Source organism: Brassica rapa, chromosome A03, assembly GCF_000309985.2.
Source record: "Brassica rapa cultivar Chiifu-401-42 chromosome A03, CAAS_Brap_v3.01, whole genome shotgun sequence".
Classification (NCBI taxonomy): domain Eukaryota; kingdom Viridiplantae; phylum Streptophyta; class Magnoliopsida; order Brassicales; family Brassicaceae; genus Brassica; species Brassica rapa.
Window position 1 is genome coordinate 10,236,892 of NC_024797.2, and position 12,225 is coordinate 10,249,116.

The 12,225-nt window shown below is 34.1% G+C and overlaps 3 protein-coding genes across 3 annotated transcripts; 1 reads left to right on the forward strand and 2 right to left on the reverse strand.

Moving 5' to 3' along the window:
- Window positions 1-190: 190 nt before the first annotated feature.
- Window positions 191-3,740, reverse strand: LOC103857924 (probable methyltransferase PMT23). The gene is made up of 8 exons (XM_009135179.3): window positions 3,187-3,740; window positions 2,115-2,264; window positions 1,760-2,030; window positions 1,568-1,678; window positions 1,320-1,488; window positions 986-1,225; window positions 695-889; window positions 191-606 (listed from the first exon to the last, which is right to left on the reverse strand). Exons 1-8 carry the CDS (start codon window positions 3,604-3,606, stop codon window positions 408-410), a joined length of 1,755 nt encoding a protein of 584 aa, XP_009133427.1. The 5' UTR covers window positions 3,607-3,740; the 3' UTR covers window positions 191-407.
- Window positions 3,741-4,517: 777 nt separating this feature from the next.
- Window positions 4,518-7,105, reverse strand: LOC103857925 (eukaryotic translation initiation factor 2 subunit alpha homolog). Its single transcript, XM_009135180.3, has 7 exons — window positions 6,647-7,105; window positions 5,890-5,946; window positions 5,726-5,812; window positions 5,491-5,637; window positions 5,304-5,408; window positions 4,954-5,052; window positions 4,518-4,841 (listed from the first exon to the last, which is right to left on the reverse strand). Exons 1-7 carry the CDS (start codon window positions 7,022-7,024, stop codon window positions 4,686-4,688), a joined length of 1,029 nt encoding a protein of 342 aa, XP_009133428.1. The 5' UTR covers window positions 7,025-7,105; the 3' UTR covers window positions 4,518-4,685.
- A 262-nt stretch (window positions 7,106-7,367) lies between these two features.
- Window positions 7,368-9,931, forward strand: LOC103857926 (exopolygalacturonase). Its single transcript, XM_009135181.3, has 4 exons — window positions 7,368-8,155; window positions 8,239-8,550; window positions 8,786-9,304; window positions 9,397-9,931. Exons 1-4 carry the CDS (start codon window positions 8,009-8,011, stop codon window positions 9,628-9,630), a joined length of 1,212 nt encoding a protein of 403 aa, XP_009133429.2. The 5' UTR covers window positions 7,368-8,008; the 3' UTR covers window positions 9,631-9,931.
- The last annotated feature ends 2,294 nt before the right edge of the window (window positions 9,932-12,225 follow it).

Consider the following 12,225-nt stretch of genomic DNA (forward strand, 5'->3'; position numbering starts at 1 on the left):
ATTTAATGATACAGTTTGTAATTATTAAGAACATTTCCAACCACATTATATATTTTATTTTCAAATAGAATGAAAAATAGAATAATGAACAAAAATTAAAGCATTACTCTATAAATTAAATATTATTTTTTTCTTATTTAATACTCAATTTCTCCTATTTTTAGAGTGAAATATGGAGCTGAGTTCAAGATGCTCTAAGATGAAAAAGTATTATTTATAAAAAGTGCTTATGTTTTAATAGAATAGATCTGACGATGCAACCAGAAATTTAAAACAAGATCCCCTTAACGATGTTCTTTCATAATGGGTATGTTCTATAGTTTGATATGTATATAATATGGTTGCGTCATAGTGTACAAAATGAAATTAATTTTCTTTTGTTTTTGATTCTTTTTCTTGTCTGCTAATCAGAGCTCCGGTTTAATGGGACGCCAAAATCCCTTCCGACCAACCAAAAACCGATCCTGGTATATTTTGGTTGACCAATGAAGCGAACCAAGTATAGATTCAAGCTCCTTTATTGTTTCCATGGTGTCTTGCAGCACAAGGTATCCACCTGGTCTCAACACCCTATCAATCTCAGCTACCACTTGTACAATCCCACACCTGAAAACATCATCAACAAATGGTCTGTGTGTTAAGCAACACAGTGACCAATAATATTTCAAACCGAACCAAACTATTAAATGCTTACTTTTGTGTGAGATCTCCAAGGTAAAAACTGGAATGCAACAGATCGTATGTTCTAGGGTAAGTGTTCAAGGACTCGCACCAATCGTGGTAAACTCCGATCAATCCTCGATCAAAAACAACTGAGAGAGTGTCAGGTTTATCCACAGGAACAACATTCATCACCCAGAGAGGTCGGTTTATAAGTGCAGCAGCAAACCTATCAGACCAAAAACATATAACTCCGTCAAAGTTCTTGTTTTGTAATAAGAACCACGAATCTGGTTTTGAAGTTTCAGACAAATGTAAACTTTACCCGCCATAACCAGCATTCATGTCCATCACATTCCGCACGCTGGACCAGTTTACAGCTAAACGTTGAAGATAGATGTCAGAGACAATCTCTGACCACTTCTCTGTATCTTTCTTGAATGTTTCTACATCAACCGAAACGCTTTGAGGCTTTACACTCACAAGGCGTTTAGGCCATAGCTCAGGCCACTTCTGGACACCTCCACTCGGTAGCTTGGAGATGCATTTGCGGAGAGGAGCATACCTAAGATTTAAAAAAAAAATCAAAAAGGATATGTATGAAAGAGTGAACCTACACATATACTTTTTTATGAGAATGTGATATGAGTTTTCTATACCAAGAAGCATTCACTTCCTCTTTAGCGCAAAGAGGTGGTTCTTGCGTGCTGCGTTTCTTATAGCAAGACTCTGAAGTTGGCTTTTGATATATCACGAGTCCGATTCCTGAGGAGTCAACCGTCTTTGCCACGACCTTCCAGCAAATGGATTTAGTCAGAGAAACCATTGCTGCAAAAACAGAAACATAAAGATCAAGATTTAAGACCAATGTTGTAATAACAAAATCAAGAACATGATTGTTACCAACCAGTCCAGATCTTGCTATCTCTGTCATTGTCTCGATAGACCGGTGTTGCGGACCATATGAAGAAACCTCCTGGCCTGAGTACTCTGTTGAGCTCCAACAATGGCTTCCCACCTGATAAAACAAACCGAAAATGACCATGAAGCCTTGAAGCTTAAGCAGCGGTAAGAGAGAAAGAAAGGAGAGAAGTGTTACCATCAGCATCCCAATGGACTCTGCAACGTGCGCAATGGATAAGATCAAAGGCATTGGTCGGGAAAGTAAGCTGTTGTGTTCCAATGACAGAAAGTGTAGCAGGTATCCCTCGTTCTAAAGCAAACTGAATCTGAGCTTCATGCTCATCTTTAGGGGCAAATGACATTGTAATGACATCTTTGTCTAGTAAAAACCCGCCAAAGCTAGCGACACCACAACCAACATCTAATACAACCCTTATGTTTTTGCCCCATTTGATAACAGGTAACGCCTGAGTGTGAAATGGATTCAATACAAATGTATATACGCTTTTGATTTAGACAAAGAGGGGAAAGAAAGGAAAAAGAGTGGTGACCTTTTCGATGAACTCAACGTAGTGAGTAACACCGTATTTGAACTGAGTACCTCCTCCGGGAAAAACTAGAAACTCGCCCTCTTTTTTAACCCAGTTTTGTTCCTTCTTGTATTCAACAAGCTTGGGGTGAGGAACATTATTATACCATACCTACAAATTAAAGAGGAAACAGTTAAATAAAATGATTCACTAGCACAAGATCATGCAATAAACTACTCAATTCATGTTGAACTAATACGACTTCTTCGCTTGGTACTAAAAATAACTTTGTTCATAAGCCTTAAAAATCAGACTCTGAAACACAGATATCTCTTGTGTCCTTCCACAGAAAGTTGCATAGCTATACTTTAAGCACTAAACTGAAGATACACTCAAACTAGGTTACTTGCAGGACTGAACTACATCATCTATCTTGAGAACAAGCATATCAAAAGCTATACCTTTTTAATATCTTACAAAAAAAGCAACTATATAAATGTTCTAATAGTACAAGATCATGCAGTAAATTACTTAATTCATGTGAACTAATACAACTTCTTTCTTGGTACTAAAAGTAAGTTTGTTCAGAGGCCTTAAACTCTGAATCCATCAGACTCTAGAAAAAATAATACTCTTCTATGCTTTAAGCACTACGCGCATCTCCAATATACCACTCCATTTTTTAACTTCAAAATGGAGTAGAGTTTACTCCAACCCTACTCCATTTTGGAGTGGAAAATGCTGTAAACTGAAGACAAACTCAAACGGTTACTTGCAGAATTGAACTAAATCAGCTATATCTTCAGATCAAAAGCTATAAAATAATTACAACTTCAATAAAATTACTGAACTCATGTGGAACTAATACAACTCCTTCTCTGCATTTTCAGGTGATAAAGCTTTAACATTTGAATCAATCAGAATCTCTCCTGTCCTTTCCTTTCCTTGTAAGAGAAATACTAAACTGAATACATACTTAAATGGGTTTACTTGTAGGACTTAACTAAACAACATAACAAATTAAAGCCAAATTTTTTCACTAAGTTCCAAAAAGACAGCAACCTAAGTAATAAGAAGGTGATCTGTCTCTCACCATGTCACGGCTCTTAGGCCACGGAACCGGCGGCTTGTAATTATCCGGCAAGGGCACGAGACACTTAGGGGTTGGTTCAGGACAATGCCGCTCACGATGTTCCATATGCCTCCTCGATTTGAGCTGCTTAATGGCGTCACGATTGTCCAGACAAGGAATGTAATCAACAGATTCAGCGCCTTTACAGAGATCCCACTTCACCACCACCTCCTCGTGGGAAGCGTTGAGCTTCATCTTCATCTTGTGTGGAGTTTGGTCGGAAGAGACGTCGTGGTTTGAGGATTTGGGGAGTGGTGTGTAGTCGGAGGAGAGAGAAGGGAGAGGGAATCTGAGGTTATCGGAGGTGAAGAGGAAGAAGGTGATGGCGATGAGGAGTGAGGTGAGGAGTAAAACGACGACGTGCTGTACGGAGATCGCCATTGGTGGAGAAGGATCATTAGAGAGAGAGAGGTAACGAGACCGTGTCTCTCAGCGAAGAAGAAGCTCAGCTGAGAGCTTCAAAAGTCGCAGCTTTCACATTTCGATTTCGATTTTGTCAGTAAAAGTGTAAATTCTTAATGCACCGACAAGAGTTAAAAAAAGAAGGAATTTGTGTCCGAATATTTTTTTTTCTTTTCCATTTTCCTTTTTTGATAATGAATCTTTTTACAAAAGAAATTTATGTTTAATTCATGTCTTTTAAGTTTTAATTTAAATTAATTAAATATAAGAAATTTGATAAAAAAATCTCAATATTCAAATTTAGCCAATAACCTAATTCACAAACCAACTATCTTAATTTTCACTTTTCAATTAAACACAAAAAAATTTCTGTTTAAAATGTATTATATTTTTTATTAATTAACACAAATTAAAAATGATTAAAATGTATTATATTTTTAATTAATTGACACATATTTAAATAATAATATTTTAAATAAATAAAATTATTTATAAGATCAACACATTTGCAACTAATATTAAACTTAAACTAACTGTAATTGCATTAGAATTTTTAAATAACATTCTTTGTGTAACATAAAATGTTAAATGACATTTTTGTGAAATAAAAAGAGTACTAAAACATCATTAACAAACTTAAAAAATTAATACTTAATACTAGGGGGAAAGGTCTGTCAGCTTTATTGAGATGGTTTTACTTTGTCGGATATTCATTCCAGTATCGGAGCACAGAATAGATCACGTAGATCATACAGTTTTCAAACCATTTATGAAAAGAGTGTCACTTGAACACATTTCATATGGATTAAAACAAAACCAAACGGCCTCATTAAATTGATTGTTGTGGATGAAGAGACACGTGAATATATTACCAACTTGTGTAAACGAGAGAGAGCAATATCGACGGCTAACTCCGAAAGAACACATGATCAGGAAGCCGATCATGAATGTAATGTTTGATACTTTAACCTCTCAACGGCTGAAATAACATTTGTATCAAGAACAACAACAACAAACAAAAAATCCTCCCAGGAGGTGTTCTACTTTAAAAGAAAAGACTACTCAATGATTCCTGCTCCACCATCGATATCAACTTCACCCATCCCCGTGTCTTCTTCCTCTTCTCCACTTTCTTCATCCCCGCTAATTTCTTCATTGTCCATTCTTAGCTTAGCCATGTGTTCTGTCAGCATCTTATCATCTCTTTCACTCACCTGTCACAACATAGATAGACAAGAGAATTAAAACTCGAGAAATAAAGGAGAACTACTTCTTGTGACACGCAACTTGGGATAGTTCAATATTAAATAAAAAAAAGATACTAACAGCTCTAGGTGCCTCCTTAATGACGAGCTTGCCTTTGTGTTCCTCAATTGTCTCAGTGCAAACTGCTATGGCCTTCTCTAGAATTTCAATCCCTTGTTCCTGTTCATTATATTATAGCCTGAGAAGATTAGGAAACAAAATGGGACACAAGTCACGGAACATAGCATTTACACATTCGCTCTCGCGAAGCTACATAAGTGTCTAACAAAGTATACATGACCAGTTTTTTAGTATCTGTGTGCGTTTTCTTAAGCATTTAGTTGATGTAACCTCTTAATAATAATAATAATAAGGAGAAGAGGGTGTGTGTAATATTGCTATCATGATTTGAAGAGAGAAGATTGTCTAACCTTGTCAAGAGTCTGAGTAGTAAGGACATAGAGAGGTGGAGCAACCAATTTAATCTTAACAGGACAGTCTTCGTTTCCAGCAGCTTCAGCTTTTCTCATGGCTTCCTGAAAAAAAACGCAAGTAAGTGTGAGAATCATTGATGTATTCTTTTCATATGTTATAGATAATCCACTAAGGGTTTACGACCTTAATGTGAACAACTCCGTCAAACTGAAAACATTTCAATTCGATATCAGCACGGATTTTCATAGGTTGTGGTGTCATTCTCCTCCTGATGTTCTTCACAAGCGCATCTTTCACTTCTTCCGTAACAGCAGGTACAACTTTAGTCACCTGCAAATAGAATACTAGTAACATTAGCATCAAAGGAAGTTTGTACTAAGTACTAACAAATAAAACAAAACCCGAGAAAAGTATATACCTCCTGCCCATCAGGCCCAACTTCTTTGATTTCACGGGTGAGGGAATCCAACACAGAATCAGGATCAGTTACTAAGACCTTGAAGGCCTAAACAATAAAAAAAAACATTTGAGAGATAGCCATCTACGGGGATGCAATAAAAGGCTAAATAAAAAAGTTTTTACCTCAAAAGCATGACCATGTTTACGGTACAAAGGCCAACCGATGTTCACATACAACTCCTGCAAAAGGAAAACTCAAATCAATGTATAGTCAAAGGTTACATCAGTAAGCTATAATAGCTGCAGAAGTGCAGATGAAGAGATATAACAGTTTCAAGTCTCAGCATCACCACATCCACACTAGGGTAGCTACTTCAGTCTATATGCAGAATTTTCATAATCTAAAATTACATCAATAAACTATGATAGGTGTAGATGAAGAGATCTAATCACAAAGATATAGCAGTCTCAAGCCTCAGCATCACCCCACAAAGATAGCTACTTTACACTATATGCAGAACTTGCATAATCAAAGGTTACATCAGTGAACTATAATAGCTGTAGATGAGGAGATCTAATCACTAAGATAAAACAGTTTCAAGTCTCAGCATCACCACTCAAAGGTAGCTACTTAACACTATATAAAGAATTTGCATAATCAAAAATTACATCAGTAAACTATATAATAGCTGTAGATGAAGAGATCTAATCGCTAATATATAACAGTTGCAAGTCTCAACATAACCACACCAAAGGTAGCTACTTTACACTATATGAGAGACTCAAACCAATGTATAATCAAAGACTACACCAGTAAACTATAATAGCTGTACATATCTAATCACTAATGTATAACAGTTACCACACACAAAGGTAGCTACTTTACACTAAATGCAGAATCTACACAATCAATACCACTAAAGATTCGATTTTTATTTACCTCCAAATCAATAGAAAGCGTCTCAGCAACATGGCGCATGATAGAATGAACAAGCTTGCTCTTATTATACCTCTCTTCACAAGTCTGAATATCCTCCTCGCTAACCCTACGCTTGCTCAGATCAATGTACCCTTTCTCCTTGTCCACACGCAGCACCATGACGGGCTCGATCCTCCCGACCTTAATCAAGCTGCTCACACTTCGGATCCGACGGCGGGAGAGCTCGGAGAATAGGATCATGCCTTCGATGTTGTTGTACTCGAGGAGCGACACGTAGGCTCCCATGTCGGCGATGTTTTTGACCTGGATCATCACCGCCATGTCTACTTCCGGGTACTTGGACTCGTACATCCGGCACTCTAGATTCGGAGTCGCCATGGTTGGAGATGGGAAAGGTGTTGAGAATTAGGGTTCAGGCGGATAAGCGAGACGAGGAAGACGACTAAACGTCAGAGAGGCAAGCCTAAACGGTGTCGTTTTTGCGGATTATATGATTGGGCTTGAGCCAACATTTTGGTTTAGGTTAAAAAAAAAATTAGATCGAACCGGTCTCTGAATCTTGTGTATATATACAACACAATAATATAAGAGGATTTAAAAACCTTCATTAACCTATTCTCAAGTCATATTTACATACCTACTGAATAAGAGACCTATGGAACCTTGGATGATCTAACTTCAAATGCAACCAAGCTGTTGCTTAAGCCGATCCTCTATACATCAAGATATAGCAAAATATATTAATCCATTATACTGACCAAACATATACATTAGCCCTCATAAAAAATATAGTTTAAAAAATAACTACCAGTGTTCTTAGATGTTAATTAAGAAACTAGCCATTATCTTTGGTATGGCTGAAATTATCCTTATATTTTTAACTTAGTAATAGTTAGTACGTATCATTATTACATGAAAAATAATGTGTATAATTTAGTTTGTTGGTAATGATTTGGCATTGTTTACAAATCATATGTAATGAAATTATTTAAAACCAAGCATTAACCAATTAACCAAAACAATTTACTGGTAAACACCTAATTGAATTTTCACCAAAATTAAGATTCTGTTTTAAATGACAGAGCAAATAGAAATCAGATAACCATATGTACACTTCCATAACCCAAAATAATCAACCAAAAGCAATGCAAAAAGAAACAGACCAATATTAGCCGATGATTACTTACTAATAACAAGATTCAAGTTATTGTGTTAAAAAAATAGAATTATACTAACAGTTCATGGAAACACATTATGTCTATATAAGCAAATACAGTAGATCGACACATCTCATAGTGTCTTAAACACATTTATTAATAACACAAAATCCTTCCTTTTATATACCCTGAACAAAATAAGAAGATGACTTGCATTGCTTCTGTGTTTAAGGCTTTGTGTTTGTCTCTCTTGTTCGTCGCGGCCGTTGCAAGTCGTCCAACCAACAGGCCAAAGATTTTTAACGTCCAACGCTATGGTGCTAAAGCTAACGGAAAAACTGATAACACCAAGGTATGTAAATGACCAATATATATAGAAACACACAAAAATAAACATTTTATCAATTATGTTTTGTTTAATTTGTCCAAAATTAGGCGTTCACAAACATATGGAAAAGCGCATGCACAAGGAAAGGTGGTAATAGTAAAATCTACGTACCGAAAGGAATGTTTTATCTCGGTGGTGTAGAGTTCGTAGGGCCATGCGCGAATCAGATTGAATTTGTTATCGATGGAACTTTATTGGCTCCTTCAAACCCTAGGGACATTAAGAACGACACATGGATCCAGTTCAGGTACATTAACAATCTTATTATCTCCGGTGCCGGTACACTCGACGGCCAAGGGAAAGATTCTTGGCCACTAAATGACTGCCACAAAAACCCCAATTGTCCTAAGCTAGCTATGGTACCACTTCTTAATCCTTTTACATATTGCTTTATTATATGACTTTACAATGAAAATTATGCAATTCAATTATTATCTATTACCCCTTCAATTTATAGATTTAATTATCTAGATACAAAATGTCATTAAAACGAGTACATATATAGTTTTGAATGAGGCAATATCGACAGAATAATATGTCCATATCTTATATTCTAGTCTGCTAGTGTCTTACTAAACTTTATTATTCTCACAGACCATGGGATTTGCATTTGTGAACAACTCAAGAATCAATGGGATAACATCACTCAATAGCAAAATGGGACACTTCAACTTCTTCTCTGTCCATCACTTCAACATCACTGACGTCACTATAACAGCTCCCGGTGACAGCCCAAACACCGATGGGCTAAAGTTTGGGTTCTGTAGCAACATTAACATCTCCAAGACACACATTGGTACGGGAGACGACTGTATTGCCATCCTTTCCGGAACTACCAACATGGATATCTCTAATGTCAACTGTGGTCCCGGACATGGGATCAGTGTCGGAAGCTTAGGGAAGAACAAAGAAGAGAAGAACGTTAATGGCTTAACCGTAAGAGACATAGTCTTTAACGGCACTAGCGACGGCATTCGGATCAAGACTTGGGAGTCTTCAGCTTCGAAGATCTTGGTTTCTAACTTTGTGTACGAGAATATTCAGATGATTAACGTTGGAAACCCTATCAACATCGACCAGAAGTATTGTCCTCACCCACCTTGTCAAAAGAAGGTGAAATTTCTACGTGCAAGATAGAAACTTAGATAAAAAATTTCTCTTATTACAAAAAAAAAAGAAAGTTGTGATTTCATTATTTTTTTCAGGGAGAGTCACACGTTCAAATCCAAGACCTTAAATTAAAGAACATATATGGAACATCGACAAACAAAGTGGCGGTGAATCTACAATGTAGCAAGAGCTTTCCATGCAAGAAGGTTGAGCTAATTGACATTAACCTAGAGCATAAGGGAGTCGAGGGTGGTCCTTCCACCGCGGTTTGTGAGAATGTTGATGGTTCTACACGTGGCAAGATGGTTCCTCAGCACTGCCTGAACTGATTCAACGACCCATGGGAACAATAGCCGTGTGTTGTACTATTTTATATTTTCTTATGTTTTTTGTATAATGTCTAGTTGCTGTGTATTCACTTCTTCTTCTTTTTCTTTCTGCTAGATTATGAAAGTTTTTGATTGGTGCGACAAAGAAGTGAATACACTTTCGTGTTTTTTCGTCTATGGTCTATTTTTTGTTTCGTAGGAGAAAAAAAGTAAAATCATATTTTATTAATCATACCTAATTAAAGAATATGTAAAACTATAAGAGAAACCCGTCTAAAAACCTCATGAAATATCCTATAATTAATCAAATTAAATATATTATATATAGTTACGTATTTTAAAATTCAGAACACCAATCCAATAGTTTTTCGAATAAGATTGCTCAAAAAATATATATCTTCACTACAAAGTGAGGATGTAGCAGAGGGTGGATATCTTCAAAACTATATAATAACAAAAATGTATTTTAAAACTTACAAATAGAGTAAATAAATATGACTAGGGTGCTCTTATTGGACCCATTTGTTTGTTTGGGGTGCTCTAATTGATCTTTATCATATATAAATACAAATTAAATTATTTAGGAATATGATTATTTATATTTAAAATAAAAAAAAATATTTAGCATAAGTATTCAATTCATATTCTATGACAATATTTCAATAATGCTTTAACTTTAAGATTAGAAGATAATATAGTACATTGACAAGGTTAGTCCCGAATCGGAGTATTCATGCTATATGTTGATTTTAGTTTTTTCTTTTTCAGACACTCATATGGATATTGTTTATATCAGAAATGACAAAAGGTATAGCAAAATCTTTTTAATCCCCTATATATTAATTGAAGATCATTTAAAAAGTTATAACTTTAAATTTGTACTAATGAAAAAAAAAACACGTTTAGGTGTCACTTAATTAAGATGTTAATTTAGCTTACATGGCAGCTTAAAAGACAATCGAAAAAAATGTTGGTCCAAATCCAATTAATAGTAAACATTATATTAACCCAAAATATAAAAAACGTGTATTTGTTTTCTTAAAAAAAGTTACAGAATTACCTAATATAATTAACATATATATAACAATTAATGACTATGATTAATAAAGATTTGATAACAATTTTCGCATACTTCTTTATTTTTTAAATTTTATTTTATTAAAAAAATTAAACAATCACTTTAACCATATGATAAAAAATTAGATTGTTTTAATATGTTATATTTTGAATTTTTAATGACTTTAAATTTTAAAATTGAGGAAATCTTATATTTTATATTTTAAATTTTTTATATATGACTTTAAATTACAAAAATGAGGAAACCTTGTATGTTATATTTTCTTATATGTTAGATTTTTTTATATGTTATATTTTAATTTTTTTAAAACGACTTTAAATTACGAAAATATAAGTTTTTGTTAAGCATACGACTAAAAACATTAAAATGACATGTATCAATTCGATGGTTGATCTGAAACTTCAAAACCATATGGAAGATAAATGTCAAAATAATTTAACTGTGGAAATAGTACTGTTTACTTTTTTCAAGAATGAGTTAGGTTAAAAAAATAAGATTTTTTGTTATAATTTGTTTAATGTTCAATCCGATCAATATATAATATATTAATTATAGAGTTCTATAATTTTTAATAAAAATTGATCCGGTCCATCAGAACAAATTATATAATAACAAAAAAATATTGTATATGTATAAATAACATGGTTAAATATATATAAAAGATCGTCGATAATATATATAAATAAGTTCATCATACGCAAGACGCATGTCTTATCTTAGTTTAATATTTGTTTTTAAATAGTCCAGCTAAGACTATATGAAAATATGAACTACCGTTGCTTTTTGAAAGAATTTATTTATAACACAACTATGTACGTTATCACAATCTTTTATGCATGTTTATATAGACTGGAATGTAAGGAAAATAGTAAAATACTAGTACTTTATAACACGTCACATTGGATTATACAAACGCCAAAAAGCGTATCTCTCTTTGGACTCGTCAGATTTTCATGTTCACGCGGAAATGCATATGTTATTATATTTAAAGTAAAATGACACAATATGTAAAAACCTTATGGGGTTTATAAATAAAATATGAAAGAAAAAATAAGTAAATGTAAAATAGTGTTGCATAAAAAAAGAAACGTGAAAATAAGAAAGGTGGGTAGATTTTAATGTCATTTTACAAACGACCAAAAGAGGGAGAACATTAACAGCAGCCTACTTGACAACTTGCATCTCAACTTGCAATTCTTTCCTTCCACGACAAAGTTTATATATAATTCGTAATATGATAATACAATTAATAATCATGAATTCAATTTTTTTATTAACATATGCATTTATTTATGGAATATATTAAAAGGTGTTAAAGAATAGTACGTATTAGCGACTTTCATTTTTTTCTTTGCAACTTGCATGCTTTGTTTTTTCTATAACAAGTTGGATTTTATTACACCCCAACTTGCATTTTACGTACGCTCATATACATTTGTATACATCATCTATTCAATCTTGAATCTGATTTCACAAGTCTCGAAATTTTGCTTTTGGAAATTTTAAAAAATGAAGGT